At 57.1% G+C, this 21,167-nt stretch overlaps 1 protein-coding gene across 5 annotated transcripts in view; it reads left to right on the top strand.

Moving 5' to 3' along the window:
- Positions 1-20,846, top strand: part of HECTD4 (HECT domain E3 ubiquitin protein ligase 4) — a 180,547-nt gene extending 159,701 nt beyond the window's left edge. For all 5 annotated transcript variants that reach the window (XM_035017036.1, XM_035017035.1, XM_035017038.1 and 2 more), the window contains 16 exons: positions 588-1,894; positions 2,909-3,116; positions 5,596-5,819; positions 5,910-6,061; positions 7,977-8,083; positions 8,591-8,714; positions 9,794-9,984; positions 11,067-11,213; positions 11,892-12,011; positions 12,671-12,826; positions 14,259-14,362; positions 14,479-14,700; positions 16,396-16,562; positions 16,909-17,104; positions 17,669-17,891; positions 18,609-20,846. In XM_035017036.1, coding sequence (XP_034872927.1) covers positions 588-1,894; positions 2,909-3,116; positions 5,596-5,819; positions 5,910-6,061; positions 7,977-8,083; positions 8,591-8,714; positions 9,794-9,984; positions 11,067-11,213; positions 11,892-12,011; positions 12,671-12,826; positions 14,259-14,362; positions 14,479-14,700; positions 16,396-16,562; positions 16,909-17,104; positions 17,669-17,891; positions 18,609-18,745 — 3,785 coding nt within the window. In that variant the 3' untranslated portion in view covers positions 18,746-20,846. The remainder of the gene's footprint in view (positions 1-587; positions 1,895-2,908; positions 3,117-5,595; positions 5,820-5,909; positions 6,062-7,976; positions 8,084-8,590; positions 8,715-9,793; positions 9,985-11,066; positions 11,214-11,891; positions 12,012-12,670; positions 12,827-14,258; positions 14,363-14,478; positions 14,701-16,395; positions 16,563-16,908; positions 17,105-17,668; positions 17,892-18,608) is intronic.
- The last annotated feature ends 321 nt before the right edge of the window (positions 20,847-21,167 follow it).

Genomic DNA, 21,167 nt, shown 5'->3' with positions numbered 1-21,167 from the left:
CTTGTTGACGAAATCAGGACTGAAGAGGATTTAGGAATACCTTGGGGCATCTGGGCGGCTCGGTTGGTTAAGCATCTGCCTTCGGCTCAGGTCATGATCCCTGGGTCCTGGGATCGAGCCCCTCATTGGGCTCCCTGCTCAGTGGGGAGTCTGTTTCTGCCTCTGCCCCTCTCCTCCCCACTCGTTCTCGCTCCCTCTCTCTCAAATACATAAAATCTTAAAAAAAAAAAAATAGCTTGTCAGTGTGTATTTCTGGGCTTTCTGATAAAATTGGATTGTGTGCCCCCAATAGTAAGCATCTCAAGGTTGGGGAAATACTGTTCTTGTGACTTGTCACCCCACTCACTTGATAACCTTATAAGAAAGAAAATGATTTTTTGGGGTGAGCCACAGAACCCGGCTCCATGCGATGATGTGGCCCAGGGGTTAAGGCCGTAGGCTCTGGGGGTAACCAGCCAGGCATGAGCTCTTTGAGCCTCTGTTTTTTCAGCTGTGGGCTGGGGATGAACAGCATAGCGCCAGGAACAGTCCCAGGTACGGGGCAGGTACGAGTGATCACCGCTCTTGCCGTTTTATATTTGCTTCAGGAAACTTCCTGTGGACCACAGACATGGCGGCCTGCGTGAAGGAGCTTGTTTTCCATCTCCTGGCAGAGCTGCTGCGCACCGTGCACTCCCTGGAGCAGAGGAAGCACCCTGTCGGCCTGTCCTCCTCCATTGCCCTCCAGCTGAACCCCTGTCTGGCCATGCTGATGGCTCTGCAGTCGGAGCTCCATAAGCTGTACGACGAGGAGACCCAGAGCTGGGTCTCAGGCAGCGCATGCGGGGGCTCGGGGGCGGCGGCGGCCACGGACCAGGGCAGGTTCTCTACGTACTTTCATGCGCTCATGGAAGGCTGCCTGGCGGTGGCCGAGGTGACCCTGCCCACCAACATGAGTGTCACAGCCAGCGGGGTGACCTCAACGACCGCCCCGAATCTCAGCGACTCATCGTCCTCCTCATCCTCCTCCCCAGGACAGACACCTCAGAGCCCTAGCCTCCTGTCGAAGAGGAAAAAAGTCAAGATGAAGCGGGAAAAGGCCTCCTCCTCCGGGAAGCGCCAGTCGTCCCGCTCAGTGGAGTCAGACCCCGCCATGCTCAGCATTGGGGGCAGCAAGCCGGAGGACATGCTGTGGTTTCATCGAGCCCTCACCCTGCTCATCATTCTCCGACACCTCACCAGGAAGGACCCGCAGGGTCTGGGTGTGACCAGCGACGCCATCGCCGATGCTTGCCAGGCCCTGGTGGGCCCCACCGCCCACAGCCGCCTGCTGGTGATCTCTGGAATCCCCACCCACCTGGATGAGGGCATCGTCAGAGGGGCTATCCGCAAGGCCTGCAATGCCCATGGCGGGGTCTTCAAAGATGAGATCTACATCCCCCTGCAGGACGAAGACCCCAAGAAACCGAAGGACAAGGCCGAGGGTGGTGACGGCAAAGCCGAGCCAGAGAAGACCCTTGGCTTCCCCAGCGCAGACAGCTTGGAGGTCAGCACGTCCAGCAGCCTGACCCCTGCCATGAGCATCAGCGCATCCGCTTCCACCAGTCAGGCCTCCATCTGCAGCTCCCAGGGTATCTCACAGACAGCCAGTGACCTCTCTGTGGATCCGCTGCCCTCAGGCCTCGAGCCGCCCGTCCCTTCTGGGGTACTGGAGCCCCACGTGGTGTCCAGCCAGGAGAGTCTAGACATCTCCCTGTGCAGCACGGGCAGCCTGGGCAGCCTGGGGAGCCTGGGGGAGCCGCTGGACAATGCCGAGACGGCCTCCGTGTCGGACGTGGGCTCCATGTACACCGTCACGTCCCTGGACAACCAGCCCCTCGCAGCGCGCCCCATCAAAGGCTTTGCGGTCGTGGAGGTAACGGCACTCACACCTTGGCAATCACTAAAATCATGAGCAGCTTGAATCCTCCCTCCAAGGGGGAGCCTAAGAGAAGCCTCTCTAAACCTTCCAGTATTATTTCCAGGGGTTTAACTGATAGGTGACGTTGGGGCACGTAGGGAGCTCCCTGAGGCAGTTCTGGAAACCACGACGATTTATTATGTTGATTTTTGTGTGTCTGAGATCACATCTCAAAGAGTGATGTCAAGTCTGATGTCATGAAGTAAATGCAGTTTGTTGCTGAGTGTGGGAAGGAGGCAGAGGGGTTCGAGGGGCCTGACCTTTGCTGGTGGATGGGCTTTATCAAGTGCATTCCAGCTCAGGACCACCGCTATACATTTGAGTGGCCTTGGGTTGTTTTAGATGTTGACATCAGCAGGAGGGGTCTTCACTGATCCTTATGAGAATAGACTTGCAATTCTATTCCAGGTGATTCTGAGTTTCCAGGTCACATTTCCACTTCAAGATCCCCTCTGCTTCTTGGGCCTCCTTGTTTAGAAATCGTGCATCCTGTGTCTTCACCCTCGTGTAAGGGGAGTCAGGCTCAGAGTAAAACTGTCCTTCCGTTATTGGACATGGAGAGAAAGGCACTAGAGGGGAATGTGTGTGCATCGCTTCACTCTCCCAGGGAGCTCTGACAAGAGAGCTCCAGAACCCGATGATTGGTTTCTTCCCTGGAATCACTTCCATTACTCTATGCACCTTCTTCCTGGGGGCTTTCTCGGAGCTGAGCGTGGACTTTAGCTCCCTGGGCATTGAGGAAAAACCACAGACCAGGTCAGGGTTTAGCAACAGACATTTCCGGTTGAGATGTTCCCCTCCGAGTTACTGGTGTTGGCGGGTGGCAGAGATGTTCCCAGGGAGGCCAGCTCATGGGAATCAGGCAGCACGCACAACACTTAGGACAAGGAGAGGACTTTAGGGCAGGGCAGGAAGGAAAACAAGGTCATTCCTCTACTCCAGTCCTGACCCTTGTCTTTGTTCACACAGATAAGATCCCGAGCCAAAATTGAGAAAATTCGAGCAAGTTTATTTAACAACAACGACCTGATTGGTTTGTCAAGTTTGGATGGTGAAGATGAATTGATGGAGATGTCAACAGAAGAGATTCTCACTGTATCTGTAGTAAATCAGAGTCTGTTTGATACTCAGGGGAGCCCAGGGTTAGAAGATTACTTCAATGATAAGTCGATTAAAGGTGGGTTATGGATTTTTTTTTAATTAATAGACTTTTGGGGGAACAGTTTTAAATTTACAGAAAAAAATGAGCAAAAGTCTCCTCTTTCTGTATCCAATATGCCCTATTTTTAACATCTTACCTGAGAAAAGAACTTTGGGGGGCCCTCTTGGGGGTTAGAGATTTGGGAAATGATGCAGTGGGCCTTGGGGAGATGGGACAGACGTTCTTGGCTTGGCTCATGGAAGCTGTCAGAGCTCTGAGGGCCGTGAGGGCGCCCCTGCCTCTGGCCTGCCGTGCTCTAGCCTGCCCAGACCACTGGGAAGGGCTGTTCCTATGCAACTGACAAATCGCTAAATTCTACCCCTGAAACTAACACTACACTGTATGTTAACCAAATTGAATTTAAATAAAAAATTTTTTTTAAAAAAGTGGGCTTGCATTCAAGTCCCATTTTGCTTTTTGTCTAGCCAGACTTCCCTTTGTTCAAGTTCAATTGTATTTATTCTGTCCCGTGGAGCTAGAATATACCAAGTACATTGCTGGAAATCATTTGGTCACGTGCCTGTGCACAGTAAATGCCTCCACCTTCACACTAATTCTTGGGGAAGAAACCGTTCCATCTCCTCTTCACCGAGCCCCACTTTGTCATTCTGATGGCTCTTGTCTGGTGTCCCCACTTCTTTTGTACGATGTGGAGCGTTCATCCAGGTCGCAGCCCCGAGGCCCTGCTGAGCAGAATCTAGCAGCAGACTCCTGCCTGAAGCCAGCAGCTTGCCCCAAGCTCCGCTCCAGAAAGCAGTTTTTCTTCTTTTTTTATGATTGCAATACTTTGTGTGGTCATTTTTATTTTGTACTAGTGTTGCTCAAAATTTTTAATCCATGTATTTAGGATTTTTAAAATTTATTAGAGAACACGAGCAGTAGGGGGGCAGAGGGAGAGGGAGAAGCAGACTCCCACTGAGCAGGGAGCCCAATATGGGACTCGAACCCAGGACCCTGGGATCAGGACCTGGGCCAAAAGCAGACCCTTAACTGAGACACCCAGGCGTCCCTAGATAAATAGCACTCTAATTGAATATTTATAGAAGTCAAAATTAATGCAAAATGTTACAGTACACAATGAATAAAATAGTAAAATTTTAAATAAAGACAGGATCAGTATTACTGATTATTTCTTTTGTGTCAGGCTTTAATATGGCTTGGCACAATACTGTTGATATTTTGCTTGTGGGTGGGTGGGGTTTTTTTTTTTTTGTATTTTTATTTCTCTTTTTTAACACTACATTGAAATATATATCTTGATCACTGAGTTTTTGGGGAATCTTGCCCCTGAGGGGGCCGCCTGGTGCTCCTCACCCTGGTCTTGGCCCCAGTCCCTTATTAGTGTGCATTTGGCCCCTCAGCGCTCTGCGGCCCACGTGGGGAGGATCTGGTGTAAGATTGGAGGCCTTTTTCTGCCATAACTCATGGTCTGGCAGCCTTTTCATACTTTGAATCTGAATTTAGACCGAGCTCCTGATCCTGTTAATAGTCAGACCTTCCACATAAGGTACTCGGTCTCTCAGTAACATTAGTGGCCACATGCATTTTGCTAGAGACTAAGTTGTGGTTCTGCTGAGTCAGCTCTTAGGGCTTGGCCACCTCTTCTACACACCTGCCCCCCACACACACACACACCGCCAGCCTGGGGCCTCTGGGCTCCAGTTCTCACAGGCGGGCCTGCCCTGGGGGCGGCTGTGGTGTGTCGGAGGGAGAGGTGGGGGAGGGAGGGTGGGAAGGAGAAGGGAGTGATGAGCAAGTACCTCTCGCCTGGGCCCCTGGGCACGAGAAGCATGAAGATGGGGTCCTGATGGGCCGCTGGGGCCCACGTTCTGGAGCACTTGTTTGGGCACAAAAAGAAATTGTTTTTCTTGTGCTCGGGGACAATTTTGTTACATCTGAGAGAACTTTCTTTTCCCACCTGTTCATTGTGCCAGTTTTGAACCATCCTCTGTAATAACGTGAAACTTGCTTGACAACTTGGGCTTTGTACCAACAGTACTTGCAGGCTCCGGATCCTTTTGTTCATTTGGACGTGCCCGTCACAAATGTGTTAAGATAGATTAAACTGCCGTGATCAGTAGCCCTGAGAGTACACGGGGTCAGGCCCAGTGGAAGCATGTTTCTTGCGCATGGACGACTCAGGGCGAGGGCTGGGTCCGCCATCCCAGAGGCTTGTCATCTCCGTGCAGCCAGTGGAGGGGGTGAGCGCGGAGAGAGCAGACGGCCCACATCACAGGACCGTGCCCAACCGCAGAGAGAAGGCTGGGTGCGCGGCTGGGGGGGTGCGCCCAGAAGGCGGAAACCAGGTTTGGGTGCATAACTCGTCATCCCCACTAAACATCTGTTATCTACCTGCCAAAATGAGTTGTTTATGAGACCCAGGCAGCTGTGAGGCGCATCCGGACGTGGCCCATTCACGGCAGAATTGTTTTGTCCTCTGCCGGCTTGGCAACAGGTGAGAAGCTGGTGCCCGGTGCCAGGGAGGTGCTCACGGAGATATTTAAGAGCTGTGCCCATTCCGAGCAGATGCTGAGCCTGACACCAGCAAAGCCCATCAAAGTATCGGACATTTATCTTAGCAAAGAGCAGATCAACTCCCAAACGCCAGGCAACCTCCTCCACCTCTTCTTCACCAACGTCCGGCCTCCAAAAAAGGTGCTGGAGGACCAGCTCACCCAGGTAGCTGCCCATCCCCGCCGTGCTGGTGCTGGGCCTCGGTGCGCCTTGGGGCGATCCTGAGGACCCCTTTCTCCCTCTGGTACCCCACAGATCCTGAGGAAATACGGCGTGCCAAAGCCCAAGTTCGACAAGAGCAAGTACAGCAAAGGCGGGAAGGAGCAGCACCCCGTGAAGGTGGTGAGCACCAAGCGGCCCATCACCAAGCCGCCTGCCAAGGACAAGGCTGTGCTCAACAGTGTCAGGTGGGCTTCCGAGGGGCTCAGCACATGGGCCGGGCAGGGCACCCAGGGCCGCTGCCTCTGTGGCTTCCTGCGAGGCTCTCTGTACCTCTGGGAGCAGACCCCTGGGCTCTGCTTTGTGGCTCGATCATGTGGGTCCCTGGCTTCATCCACTGAAAGAGAGCGTTTCATTTTACCCACAAGTATAGTAAGATCTGGACCACACAGGCAGGCAAAAGCAGACCAGTCTAAAGTCATAAACCACCCAAAATGTACAGAATTGTTTAAAAAAAAAAAAAATTCTGACTTCTTTAACCACACAAATAATGCATAATTATTATAGAAAAACTATAAAATGCATATTGAAAAAAATGTGATTACCCCACACACCACTTATAAGTGCATAACCTTCTATTGATGCATGTGTATTATTTTCTTAAATTTTAAATGGCTGAGGGGCGCCTGGGTGGCTGAGTTGGTTAAGCATCCAACTCTTGATCTCAATTCAGGTCTTGATCTCAGGGTTGTGAGATTAAGCTCTGAGTCGGGCTCCGCGCCTTGAGATTCTGTCCCGCCCCACCATCCCCCCACTCGCTCACTCACTGTCTCTCTCTAAAAAAGAAAGATATTTTAAATGGTTAAAAAAGTACAACATTTGGGGTGCCTGGGTGGCTCAGTCGTTAAGCGTCTGCCTTCGGCTCAGGTCATGATCCCAAGGTCCTGGGATCGAGCCCCGCAGCGGGCTCCCTGCTCTGCGGGAAGCCTGCTTCTCCCTCTCCCACTCCCCCTGCTTGTGTTCCTTCTCTCGCTGTGTCTCTCTCTCTCTGTCAAATAAATAAATAAAATAGTAAAAAAAAAAAAAAAAAGTACAACATTCAAAAGCATGTGCAGCAAAAAGCCACTCCTCTTCTCCTTCATCCTCAAGCCTCCCTGTCCCCCCTTGGTGAGACCATCAGTGTGACTTCGCTAGTCTTCTAGAACTATTCTGTGTACACACAAGCAGATGGGCCCGTGCCCAAATGTCCCCATACCTCACACAGTGCCTGTACCTTGCTGTTTCCATTTACTGCTAGTCTGGTAGGTGATTCCACATCTGCACAAAAAGAACTTCCTCGTTCCTTTTTTTTAAGATTTTATTTATTTATTGGAGAGAGAGAGCATGAGTGGGGGTGAGGGAGCAGAGGGAGAAGGACAAGCAGACTCCCTGCTGAGCATGGAGCCAGACACGGGGCTTGATCCCAGGACCCCGACACCGTGACCCAAGCTGTAGTCAGACGCTTAACCAACTGAGCCACCCAGGTGATCCACCCTTTTTTTTTTTTTTAATAGCTCCATAATATTTCATGTGTGGATATATATACGTAGTTAGTAGAATTTTCTGTAGACATAGGCAGATGACTCGGGAACTCAAAATTGCAACTGGTAGAAAAGTGTTACCTGGCAGGAGCCTCTAGAGGAATTGTTTGAAGGATCAGAAAAATAGTGTCTTTCTATTAATTAATCATACGTAAATAGTGCAATAGAATTTCCTGTGATGGAAATCGGTGCTGTTTCCCTGTCTGGCTGTCGGATGCAGTCGCCACCAGCCACGTGTGGCTCCCAAGCCCCTGAAATGTGGCTCAGTACAGAACTGAACTTGTAATTTTAATTTAAACTCAAGTAGCTACATCTGGCTAGTGACTGCTTCTTAGTGCAACTCTGAAGGACGTAGAAGGGATGAAAAGCATCTCTTTGAGGTTTTCCGCAGTTAAAGTATCAGTTTGTCCTCCTGATTTGCTCAGTGAACTTCTTGGTGAGAACAGAGCTGACCTTGTTCCCCATGGGAACCAGTGGCCGTGGTTGGGGGAGTCTGACCTAGTACGTGTGTGAGGCTTTGCTCATCCTCTGTCAGGATGAGGTGTGAACGCAGGAATTCTGATTGCAATGCTCTGGTCTACAGCAGGACTGCCTTAAGTGAGAAGAAGCCAACTGTGAAGCCCAAGTCCCCAGAAAAGAGCAAGCCAGATGAGAAGGACCCAGAGAAGTCACCCACCAAAAAACAAGAAGGTGAATGAGCAGCTTGGGCCTGAGACTGGTGGGCCCCCGGGACCAGCCTCCGAGCTTTTGCCTGAGTGACTGGGCTCCCTTGGGGTTTGGAACAGGCAGGGCCTCGATGCTATCTTTGACCATGAATTTATGGAGGTCAGAATAGCAGCTCCCAAAATACCATGCATCCGGGGCAAAGAGTAGGTGATGGCGATGGAAAATAAAGATCTGGAAATCTGCTTAGAAATTCGCTTCCAGAAGGCACTTATCTGGGCATTAGAACTTGAGCCTCATAAAGGCTCAAGCAGAGCTGAAGAAGTCAGGCTGTGGCTCGCTGACCCCAGGAGGTCAGGGGTTATGCTTGGTCTCAGGCAGTGGGTGGAGGTGGCCAGTGACAGACCCTGGCGGGCCGGGAGGTGGGGCGCAGGTGGATTGGGCCCTGCTGGAAATGCCACCAGGGCACGTCGTGAGGCCCCTGCTGTAGGAGGTTCTTCCAAACTCCTAACTGTCTCCATGCTTCTCCATCAGTCCCTGAGGAGAAGTATCTAACCTTGGAAGGATTTCACAAGTTTGTTATTGACCGAGCCAAACAAGACATCCGTAGTGTCTGGAGGGCAATTTTATCCTGTGGTTATGACCTTCACTTTGAGAGGTAAGAAGTTGTCCCCCAACCTTGTATAAAAATTGTTTTTGGCCACCAGAAGCATCCCCAAGAAAATCCTTCCTGGGAGCCATTCCATCTGCCATTCTAAATGCCTACTGAGTTTCTAATTTTTCATAATCCCCTCCGGCAGAGGGCATCCCCTTCTGGAGGAAGCTGTCTCTCAGCACTCCCCGGGTAGGACCCACGCGGCCTGTGTGGAGAGGCTCGGCCCCTGCCCCCAGATAGGCCCTCCTGGCAGGAGGCACCCTGTGTGGCATGCGGCCCAGGGAGGTGCCCAGGGCTCTGGAGCTAGAGGCGCCCATCCCCCTGGCAGCCTGCCCGCCTTTCTGGCGCCCCCAGCTTACGGGGCTGGGCAAGGCCGGGCACACTCACTGAACACCCTGGCGGCGTGTGCAGGCACAGAGGAGGTTGCCCGTGGGTCTGCGCCCAGGGTCATCGCTTTGTAAAGCTTCAGTAAATGGGTCTCCCGACATTTTAAGGGTGTAGGTTTTTTCAGTACTTAGAAGTGGGTGCACATGAAACATCTGCTTTTTTTCCTGTTTCCACCTCACTTGGGGTCACTGAGGCGGATGATGCAGCGATCCCGCCTTGCCGGGCACTCGGGTGGCGAGCAGTGTCCCATCGGCTAGAGCGATGCCCCCCCCGCCCCCGCGCCCAGAGCTCTGTGTGCCAGCCCTGCCTGCCGCCCGAGGGCCACGGCTTCAGTGAGGCCGGCGGCTGGCGCTCCTCGCGCCCTTGGCCGTGAGCCTCCCAGGCGCCGCCAGCCTACTGCCGCTAGCTGCACTTCGTCTGGGACCAAACCGGCCCCAGGAAGCAGCCGTCTCTGTGGCCCAGGGACCCCAGAGCCCCGTCCTCAGCCGGCCGCCGTCTGCTCATGTGCAGGAGGGGGCCCCGGGGTCGGTGGCGCCGGTCCCACCCTGCAGCCTGTATGCTCGCTCCTCCTGGGGGCGCTCCCCACCTGGGTTGGGCGCCAGGACGCCAGCTGCGAGGCGAGGCTCTGTTCCGGGCATCCTCCGGGAGCTGGGACGTGGCCCCCGGCCCACCTCGCCCTTCTGGCCCGGCCCCAGGTGCGCCTGCATCGACGTCCGACACGCGCACAAGGCCTCAAGGAAGTGGACCCTGGAGATGGACGTGGCGCTCGTGCAGTACATCAACCGGCTATGCCGCCACCTTGCCATCACGCCCGCGCGGCTGCACCCCCACGAGGTCTATCTGGACCCCGCAGATGCCGCCGACCCCAGAGTGGCCTGTCTCTTGAGTATGTGGGCCCTGGGGGACTGGCCGTGGGGGACGGTCTCCCTGCGCGGCCTGGGGGCATCCCCTAGATAGTGCGGGCAGCGGGGTGGGGGGGACCTGCTGTGAGCCCTGGGGGCAGAGAGGAGCACGGGTGGGGGGGGGGGGCCACGAAGCTGTGATTGCAGGTGCATTAAGTGGGCGAGGCCCCGCTGCAGGTTCCTTGCAGGCAGGCGGCAGGTGCGGGAGTGCGTGCAGCGGCTGGGGGGCCCCGGCCACCACCGTTCCACCCAGGCCCTGCCCGGAGGCCACCCCAGATGCCAGGCGGGGGTCGGGAGGGAGCGGGGATCAGAGGCATTATCCCTCATCACGAGAGAGCAGCGCGGCTTCATTAAAAGCTGGGAATGTGCCTGCACGCAAGAGCCGACGTTCTGCGTAAATCCATCCCTGGGAGGCGACCCTTGTCACAGCACGCGGGCAGTGACCCCCAGGCTGGCTTCTGTGCCTGCGCACGTGTGCACCACGGGCGGCTTGGGAGTCTGCCCACCCTCTCTCGGCCACGTGTCCTGGGCCTTTGCTCTTTGCTCTTCTGGGTACTTTGAAGGCAAACACGGGCCAGAGATCGTCCTGCTGTCCGTCTCTCCAGCTGGAGGGGAGACGGATGTGAGGACACACGAGATAGCGTGGCAGTGTCTCAATGTCCTGGGCTTGACATAAGATGTCACTTTGGGGGAAGCTGAGGAAAGGTACACGGGACTGTGTACTATTTTTGCAACTTCCTAGAATTCTAATTATTTCGAAATTGAAAGTTAAAAATAGCCTAGGCCGCAGCCCTGACGTGGCCCTACAGATAGGCCGAGGGGGCCCTTGGATTCCCTAAGAGCCGGGGCCTCACCCTTTGCTTCTGCTTGGCACGGGCTCAGGCAGCCCGGGGGCCACGCACGCACCGCATCCGTGGGCCCCAGGGATGAAGCCCCCTACGGGGGTCCCCCTGGTCCCCCTGAAGTGCCCCGCTCCTGGTGCCTCCCCCTCCCCCCGGTGACAGGGGCCGCTCGAGCTGGTTCACAGCCCGGGAGTCCCGGCCTGACCGCCCCTCATGCCCTGCAGACGTGCCCATCGAGAGCCTGCGCCTGCGCTTCGCCCTGCTCCAGTCCCTGAACACCACGCTGGAGACCTTCTTCCTGCCTCTGGTGGAGCTGCGCCGGACGCCCGTGTTCGCGCACAGCATCGCCGCCCTGCTGAAGGAGGCCAAAGGTCAGCGCGCTCGGGTCCGGGTCGAAGGGCGCTTCCAGCCCAGAGCGCTTCCTCCAGTGGCGCCCTGAGGAAGTAACCTCACTGAAGTTTTCGGGGGCACCTGGCTGGCTCAGGCAGAAGAGCGGGTGACTCTTGATCTCGGGGTCATGAGTTCGAACCCCACGCTGGGCTCCATTGTTTAAAAAAAAAAAAAAAAAGGCGGCTCTGGCTCACTGTCCTTTATATTCCAGAGATGATCATCATTAACAGCTGAGTACCTGTCCTTCCAGACTCTTCTGTTCACACACAAATAGACACACGTGACTTTTTTTAAAAGTCAGAAACGGGTATCCTAGCATATGTTCTTTTCTGCACCTTCACCTTCTGGGTGTTTATTTTTTGCCGTTTCAGAAAATGCTGTAGCAAAGCTCCTCATACTTCATGTATTTCTGCCAGCGAGGTGGTTCCTGGGCATGACAAGGCCGGGGTTCCTGGGTTACCATTGGGGCAGATACAAATTGCCGCCCCCCGGAAAGTCCGGGCCGTGGTGTGCGTGCACCCCCTTCAGGGGCCTGGAGGGCGTGCCAGGAGAGAGAGGACCCAGAGGGGGCAGCGTGTCCTCCGCCAGGCCTCAGGGCGGACAGGGAAAGCAGGAAAGCAGCCCTGTCTGAGCCTCTCTTCCCACGTTCTTCCCTTCAGGGCTGATCTTTTATGACACGAAGGTGACCGTCATGAATCGGGTGCTGAACGCCACTGTGCAGAGGACAGCTGACCATGCAGCTCCCGAGATCACTTTGGACCCACTGGAAATTGTGGGAGGTAAGATTAGCTACACAGAGCAGAAAACGCAAAATAGCCGTGATCAAACAAACGATGCAGTTGATTTCGTGCACGTGAAAGAAGCCTCTAGAAGGTAGTACAGACATTCATCTGGCTGCTTCTGTCCTCCTCCCAACTGTCCCATCAGGTGGCTTCCACCTTCAGGGTCCCCTAGTGAGCCTGCATGCTGAGCAGCAAGAGAAAGGGGAGAGGTAGAAGGAGCTCTCTGCTTCCCGGAGCCTCGCCTCTCCTTCCCATCTCACTGGAGAACTGTCATGGGGGCCACACCTAACTGTGGGGGAGGGTGGGAAGGGGAGATGTTCTGGTTGGCCGTGGACTTGCTAGAGTTGGGGTTCTGGCACTGGGGGGGGCGTGGCCCCTGGGGAGGCGGCCACGGCCTGTGAACACACACACACTGCGTGGAGGAAATGAGAGAAGAGCGTGGACGGGGCGTGCCTCCCCTGGGGACAGAGGGGAGGCTGGGGGTCACGTGCCTGCGGCATAGAAGACGTTCCAAGAGCAGAGAGAAGGCAGGGTGGCTGAACCAGGGGTGGGGGAGGGCCGAGAAGCAGGCAGAGGCCTGGCAAGGCTTGTGTCCCAGGGTGGGAGAGCAGAAGACCGGCGCCTGGAGGCTTTTACTGCTTTCTGTCTTTTTCCAGGGGAGATCAGAGCCTCCGAAAACTCCTACTTCTGCCAGGCTGCCCGGCAGCTGGCCTCCGTCTCATCCTCTCAGCTCTGTGTCAAGCTGGCCAGTGGTGGCGACCCCACCTACGCCTTCAACATCCGCTTCACAGGGGAGGAGGTCCACGGCACCAGTGAGTGCGCCCCCGGAGGCTCTGGGGTGCCCGTTCAGCGTGGGGGCTGTGCTGACGATGTGAACGGTCCTGGCATTATTTTTAGCCTCATCTGCCCCAGATCCCCTCCCATCAGCGAGACTAAAAAGGCCGCATCCTTCTTAGCCTGTCCTGCAGAAGCCAGGACTGCCGCCGCCCCCAGGGACTCGCCCCCGGGCTGGGCAGGAACAGCGCTTGCCAGGGACTTGAGGGGACCAAGCCTGGGATCAGTGCTGAGTGGATACCGTGGAGCCGCCATCCGTGCGGATTGGCCTGGTCCCCCAGGAAGGGCCCCCAGCTGAGGGCTGGGCTCGGCTCAGAGCGTGCGTGTGTCCCATGAGAGGCAGGGTGCTAGGGAACAGCGATGAGGGACAGCAGCTCGGAAAATGCTCCCTCGTGACCCTTTAAGCCATGCCTAGTGAGCCGCAGACATTCAGGAAGCGTTTCCCACTCTGGATGAGAGAAGAGACCCCGTTCTTCAGCCAGATGCAGCGGGAAGGGCGGGCGGGCTCCCCTCTCCGGCGGGGCGTCTCCGAGCATGGCGGGAGAGGCAGGCCCACACTCCACGGCGGGCCCTCCGCATACAGGGCAAGTGCACGAGAGACCGGCGTTGCCCCACGGGACTGAGAGAGCCTCCCCCAGCTCAGGCAGCTGGCTGTGGCTCAGACCCAGGTCCTTCCGGCTCCACGGCCCAGCCCTTGGTGGCTTCCGCAGGCAGAAATCTCCTGCTTCCCCGGGGAAGCTGAGCGAGGACATCTGTCCCCAAGCAGGTCCTCTGCATGGCTCTGACCGAGCAGTGTGTGCGTGCAGTTGTCCTCAGAGCTTCCGACCTTAGGGCCCTGACGGGGTGCACAGGGGAGACGAGACCCAGCCACAGGGAGGTGTTGGCCGGAAAGCCAAAGGCACGTTTGGAAAGACAGCAGGGGACCCTTAGTGGCCCGTTGCCCCCTGCAAGCACTCGTGCATCGGTCCGTGCAGTTAGACACTCGCTGGACGGACCCTGAGGACCTGGGCCTCGGCGGTGGGCGGTGCTGAGTAGGACAGGTGGCCCCGCTCTCAGTACAACCTGGAGCGACAGACGTGGACCGAACAAGCCTGCAGATCAGCGTGAGCTTGCAGCCGTGGAGGCGGCCCGCGTGGGGCTCCGCACCGGGTCTCCGGACCTCGGAGGCAGCCCCCAACATCGGTTCGATGACTGTCCCCACTTGGTGGACTGGGTCACCGGGAAGTGATTCCCTGGGGGTCACCCAGATAGTAAGTGGCACAGTGGGACTTGACCCCAGGTCTACCCGCCCTCGGACGGGTCCTCTCTCCCCTGCACCGTAGCTGCACGCGGGCTGGCGAACAAGCTGAGGTCCAGGTGGGCACAGGGCCCGCGGGCAGGCGGGCTGATCGGTCTCCGTGTGTCCCACAGGCGGCTCTTTCCGGCACTTCCTGTGGCAGGTGTGTAAGGAGCTGCAGAGCTCGTCGCTGTCCCTCCTGCTGCTGTGCCCCAGCTCGGCCGTCAACAAGAACAAGGTAGGACGTGCGGGCAGCGGGGCGCCTGTGCCCCCGTCTGCCCCTCCTGGCCTGCCGCCCGACCCTGCGGCGGCTCCTTGCGCCCGCCAGCCGCCCATGCCTGCCTCCGTTTCCAGGGCAAGTACATCCTGACCCCGAGCCCCATCACCTGCGGGGAGGAGCAGCTGCTCCACTTCCTGGGCCAGCTGCTGGGAATTGCAATTCGGGCAGATGTCCCTCTTCCCCTGGACCTCCTGCCTTCCTTCTGGAAGACCCTGGTGGGGGAGCCCCTGGACCCTGACCAAGACCTACAGGAAGCAGACATACTCACCTACAATTACGTCAAGAAGTTCGAGAGCGTAAGTGAATAGTACGTGCTGGGGACAGCAGAGCTCTGGGGCAGTGTCCCTGGTGCTCCTTGCTGCCTCCGTGGCCTGCTGTGGCCTGGGCCTCCGTGCCACGGGGGTCCGAGCGTCTACCTGAAGACCGATTGGGACCTCCCAGAGAACACGAGGGAATGTGAGCCGTCTCTGGCAGGCTTACTCCATGGGGACAGAAGCCCCTCTGGCTTCTCTTCCTGTTTGATAGAGCAGAGTGGGGGTGACTGACGGGCCCCCCCAAAGACGCAGGGTTGCAGGGTGCCCAGCAGCTGAGTGAGCAGAGGCGCCGGGAGGGGAACTCCTACAGGCCAAGCCACTTTCGCTTTTAAGAGCTTGGTTCTAGGGCCTGAGAGTGCAGGAGATTGGCTCCTGGGGATCCCCCGAGATGGATCGGCCAGGGAAGGGCAAGGGGTGGGGAACGGAGCCGTCCTCCTGGCGCCTCGAGCCGCACAGAGCTAGCGAGAGCAGCGGCGTCCGACCATCCGTCTGCCCGCACAGCCCGGGCCCCCGCAGGCCGTGCGCTCAGTGCTCAGGCTGCCAGCCGCCGGTTCGCAGGCGCGGGGCCGGCCACGGGCCAGGCCCTGGGCTCCCACCCAGCCGCGGGCGCTCCCGGGTTGCTCTCCGCGTGTGGGAGGCCCTGTTCTGGAGGGCCGTGTGCCCACGTCCTCGCAACGAGGCCAGGAGGGAGGGAGGCTCAGAGAGGAGAGCTGGCGGGGAGCAGAGCCACCGGTGGAAGCTAGGTCTGGCCAGCTGCCGGTGCTCGCGGGGCGCGTCACCTGGCGGGGGCTCACAGCTCGGCTGTTGTCCCTCCCTGGGCTACCGCCTGGGGCCGCACAGGGCGCACCGAAGTCGGGATCTCGGGTTAGTGGCTGGCTTCCCAGCAGAAACGGCGAGGACGGTGAACTGCCTGAAGGGTCAAAGCAGGATGGCCCTCGCGGGCTAGGGATTTAGGGGTCCCTGCCAGGCACTGCTCTGAGAAGTCCTCCCGGGGCTGTGGTAGCAGCAAGGGCCTGGGCAGGCAGGGGACCTAAGACAGCGTCCAGAAGGGCCGTCCGGGCAAGGCTTCTTTCTGCAGGGGTTGGGCAAAGCCTCAGAGGGTGCCGGGATACGACTACCCCAGGGTTGGGGCACGCGAACCGGGAAGAAATACTCTGACCTTCTGGCGGTTGTACCGGGACCCTCACCACCCAGAGTTACGATCTGTTCCCCTCTGGGCCGGATCCGGTCGTCTCCGGAGCCCGGCGTCCACATCGGCGTCTTTGGGCACTACTTTTGGTTTCTCAAATGATTTGCCTTTAAAACTAAATACGGATACAGATTCGGCTCTGGGCGAGGCTGAATCCGGGTGTCCAAATGATGTCATCAATAGTTGGTTTCGAGAGGGTCCCGGCAGTACGAGAGGTACCGTTTTAGAGTCGTGGCCACGCCAGGGACAGAGGACTGCTGCTTCCGAATGGTAACAGCAGAAGCCCTGCAATTCGGGTCTCGTTCGCCGGGCCTCAGCCACACGCCCAGCCCTGAACTCGCGGCACGTCTGGGCAGGCTGGTGCCGTGTGCACCTTCGTGACGGTCAAGGGCAGCCCCCACGCAAACGGTGCCCGCTGCTGGCCCGGCTGGAGATTGGGGTTCCGTCTCCGGGTCAGGCAGGCAGCCTCGGTCCGCCTCTGCCCCCAGATCAACGACGAGACCGAGCTGGAGGCGCTGTGCGCCGAGATCGCCTCCCAGCACCTGGCCACCGAGAGCCCCGAGGGCCCCAACAAGCCGAGCTGCAGGTTCACCTACCTGACCATGACGGGCGAGGAGGTGGAGCTGTGCAGCCGCGGCCGGCACATCCCTGTGGCGTGAGTGTTGTGCCCGCGCAAGGGACCGGCCAGTCGGCCTGACGGGCTGTCGCGGCAGCGCCGGGCTGGGCGGGTGACAGACGGGTTTCACCGGCGGGAGGACCGTGAGGCAGGACGCTGGGGGACGGCAAGGAGGGAATGTGTTCGGCGCGACTTCTTAAGCACGAGAGCCCCGGCTGCGAGGCGGGTGACGGCCGAGGCAGGAGGGGACGTCCCGGTACCTGGGCCCGAGGCCCCTCCTGCCTGGGCCCTCGGGGGGGCGGGGGGCGTGTGGCCCTGAGACTGGGTGCAGCCCCGCGGGCCGCCTCGGCGTTCTCCCTCACCTGGGCGGCCCTCGCGCCGGCAGGTGGGAGAACAAGGACATCTATGCGGCCGCCATCCGGAGCCTGCGGCTGCGGGAGCTGCAGAACGCCGAGTGCGTGACGGCCGTGAGGGCGGGCCTGGGCGCCATCATCCCCCTGCAGCTGCTCACCACGCTCAGCCCGCTGGAGATGGAGCTGCGCACGTGCGGCCTCCCTTACATCAACCTCGAGTTCCTCAAGGTCGGTGGCGTGGGGCCGGGCCGGCAGGCGGGGTCAGCGGGGGCCTGTCCTGGCGCTTCCTGTGTCCCAGCGCCCTGTCCTGGGGCGCGGCGGGGGGGACGCCGTGCTCACCCCGTCTCCCAGCTGAGCTGGCCGAAGCCTCCTCGTGGCGGCTTCATTCCCAGACCGCTGGCCTCCAGGCCCCCGTCCTAAGCCGCGTCCCGAGAGGCGCCCGCTCGTGCTGAGCCCCCTCCGTTCCCCAGCCTGGCCAGCTTCCCTCGGGCTGGGCCCTGGCATCCCAGGCTTGCTTCTTGCGAGCTGCGCCACCTTGCCCGAGTGACTTCACATCCAGTGGGAACGGTGACAGGACCCGCCCGCTGCGTCCACGGGGTAACCTGGGTCGAGCCTCTGCTGCTGGGCCTGACGTGCGGGCTGCGGTCCCACACGCGGGTGCTGGGACAGTACCTCCCAGGCCTTCGTCATCGTCACGATCCCCGTGTCCCTGCTGCAGCCACCTGGCCTGGGGAGGTACTGGGCTAGCAGAGGCCTGGGTCTGCTCACGGCTCGGGGGCCTCTCTTCCCCAGGCCCACACCATGTACCAGGTGGGGCTGATGGAGACGGACCAGCACATCGAGTTCTTCTGGGGGGCGCTGGAGATGTTCGCCCAGGAGGAGCTGTGCAAGTTCATCAAGTTTGCCTGCAACCAGGAACGCATCCCATTCACCTGCCCCTGCAAGGACGGGGGCCCTGACACAGCCCATGTGCCCCCATACCCCATGAAGATTGCCCCCCCAGATGGCACAGCAGGTACCGCCCTCCCCTTGTCGTGTTCCAAGTCGGGACACACAGGCCCCTCTCTCCGTTGGGAGCTGGGGCTGCTGGGCCCTGCGGGAGGAAGATCAATGGACAGCTAAACCCCGATGTAAATGGGGGAGGGGCGCGCGCGGTCACTGGACTCCCAAACCTGACCTCAGCCGAGAGTCCTCCATAGCGGCCCGAGGTTGACACATTTTCTGATGTTTTATTTATTTTTTTCAAGATTTTATTTATTCGAGAGAGAAAGAATGAGAGAGCATGAGGGGGCAGAGGGTCAGAGGGAGAAGCAGACTCCCTGCGGGACTCGATCCTGGGACTCCAGGATTATGACCTGAGCCAAAGGCAGTCTCTTAACTAACTGAGCCACCCAGGCGCCCTTTCTCTGATGTTTTTAAGAAGCTAAAAATCCAGACAGGTTTTAATTTTCCAACTTTTAAATGTAGAAAAATAAAACCCTCTGCTGGCCCAACTTCTCTCTAACCAGATTCCCTCCCAGGTCGGCACTGTGATGCCCGCTTTGTGTCCGCCATTTTCTCCTCCGGAATCTTCTCTCCTTTTGCCCCTGCCCTGCCCCTCCTTTCCTCCTGATGAGCCTTGGGGTTGGCTCAGAGCTGCCCAGAGCAGCAACCCTGGAAGCAAAGAGGCCGATAGGCCTCCCTGGAATCGTAGCCCAGCCTCCTAACACTGGTCTGGTGGGGTTTTTTGCAGGTTCCCCAGACTCTCGCTACATCCGAGTGGAGACCTGCATGTTCATGATCAAACTTCCCCAGTACTCCTCTCTGGAAATCATGCTGGAGAAACTGCGTTGTGCCATTCACTACCGAGAAGACCCCCTGAGTGGCTGAGGGGAGGGAGCCCCAGAGTGAGTCCGTCACTGAGGCACCGCTCCGCCGGCTTGGGAAGCCTGCCACTGAGGGCACATCCCTCCAGGCCCTGCGTGAGGAGTTGGCGACATTTTGCTTTTCTGAACTTTTGTCCACATTCCAGGGCTTCCTGGAAGACTTAACCTTTTGTATTTGTATGTTTCGTGATGGGTTGGTTCTTTTACTACCTGTTTGTGGTATGTTTGTAGGCTAGTTTAGTTCCCGGGCAGCCTGTGTCTCATTTGATCTTCCTGGGCATTGTCTTTCATGGCCACGGGATTCTGATGCCATAAGGCCCCAGTTAGTTCCACATCATGGAATCACCCAGCAGGAAGCTGGTGGTGAGATCCCAGTGGCCACACACAGCATCCTGTTCTCTCCGCAGAGCATCTTCACAAACAAGTCTGTGGCCCTGCCCCTCCTGCCTTGAGGGGGAATTGGTCCTGGACACAGCTCCCGCAGGCCTCCTTCCATCTTGAAATGGTTGGGCCAGTTACCCAAACGTGGGAGACACACACACGGAGCTTTCTGTGTTAATCTTCCGGCTTTAGAGCTTTGTTTATGGTCTGGGTTTTTCTGAGGAAAAGCGCCCCCCACCCCATGGTTCCCCCATCCCTTCCCACCCAGACAACCCTCTGCCCTGTCTCCTCTGGGCCCCTGGTCTGACAGTTTTCCACTGAGCGTTCCTCAGAAGACCAAAGGGTTCATCCCCAACCTTAGTTCACAGCCAGGCGTGTTGCAGCTCCAGGAGTTGAGAAGGACACCCAGAGGAGGAGGGACAGCGCTCGAGTGGGGGCCTTTTTCTGAGACTGATTGAACAGGAAAGCACAGGATTCAAGCCTACCCCCCCTTTGTACTCAGAAACAGCCCTTCTTCACCGCAGTGTTGGTGAGTGGGCCGCACACCCATTTTAAAAAGAGCTGACTGAGGTGCTCTGCTCAATTCAGGGTCTACTTCAGTGACCAAGACCTTCCAAGGACCACTGTGGGGTCCTCTGCCCCCTCTGGCCAGGCCCACCCCCTACTCCCTTGCCACCCCATGTGAGCGTGTGTGCCAGGGCTGAGCTGCTCCAGGCTCACCCGCTGCCCCAGTGCATTGGTGCCCCAAACAGGTCTTTGTCCGATGGTACTTTGTTCCAGAGTAGCATATGCCATCTTATTGGACACTGTCATTTTGGGCCTTGCCAGTTCTCATGGAATCGCATCACTGTATTTATTGTATAATATTGTGAATACTGAAAGTTCTGAGTGAGTGAGTGCTGACTAGAAGGCTCTGGAGTGTGAATGCTCGGGAAAGAAAGCTGTGCTTTTCCTTTCTCTGCTGTGGCCCTGGCCTGGTGGAAAGTTGTATGGCTTTAGACTTAGAGCCATTAGCATCCGTCTCCTCCCTCTTATTCTTAGGAAATGCATTAAGAACCATTATAGAAATGATTCCCCAACCTAAGGAAAAGCTAAAACCGGATTCATCGTTCCGGCTGCATCGGTTACATTTGATGCAGGAGCAGTCCTGTCTGGAGGTGAGCGCCTGCAAGCAGTTTCCCTGCTTGAAAGGAAGAGGGTTGGCCTCTGCCTCCTAGCAGCGAGAGCCCCGCTGACTGGGGGTCACACCAGGATGTAGTCCTGACAAAGGATCCTCTTATTTCTGCATAACGAAAGAGCCTCTGGATTATTAGAAGGGGTTCTTCCTCTCTGTATTTTTACATTCTTGGTCCCTTCCAATCCTTCCCATCCCTTGAATGGGCTCAGAATTGTCAGCTACCTCCCCCAGGGGGGTTTGGGAAGCTTCTTTTGGCCCATCACTTGAACGGATGACAGCTGTGAGTGGGATGTTTGCTGCTAACACGACTGCGTCTCCCAGAGAGCACACTGAGAGCTCCAGACCGATTCAAACCTTGGCCCTAAAAAAAAAAAACCGTGTGCTGTAAAGTTACTTGATGTATATTTATTATAATTATTTATGGTTGCATTTAACAAAGTTTTCATTCAATTTGATGCTATTTACACCACTGCTGTGTAAAAGAAGCTCACTACAGGAAAAAAGTCGCACCAATAAATAACCTTCATCTAATTTTGATTTACCTGAAGAGTTGTGTGATCATCGACTCACTGGAAAGAATCAGAGGCTGACAGGCTTGGACGGCTCTGATACCGAAGTGCTTGTCCAGTAGTTAGGAATTAATTAGGTCTCTGCACTTGATGTGATTCTTACTCCACCATGCTTATAAGCTATCCTTTTCTCCCATTCAACTCCTTGAGGCTGGTTTTCGTATAGAAAGTATGATTCTTCAAAGGGATGGAAATCCAAGGTCAAAGCTAAACCTAACGCTGCATTGCATGTTCTGCCCCCTACTCATAGTGGAGCTTGTCTATACTCTTCTGCCAGTGTGAGGATTCTCCTCCAGGAG

This window comes from Mirounga leonina, unplaced genomic scaffold (genome assembly GCF_011800145.1).
Source record: "Mirounga leonina isolate KUSES-001 unplaced genomic scaffold, KU_Mleo_1.0 Mir_171, whole genome shotgun sequence".
Taxonomy (NCBI): domain Eukaryota; kingdom Metazoa; phylum Chordata; class Mammalia; order Carnivora; family Phocidae; genus Mirounga; species Mirounga leonina.
Note: the sequence above shows the minus strand (reverse complement) of the source record. Positions and strands in the feature narration are given on the sequence as shown.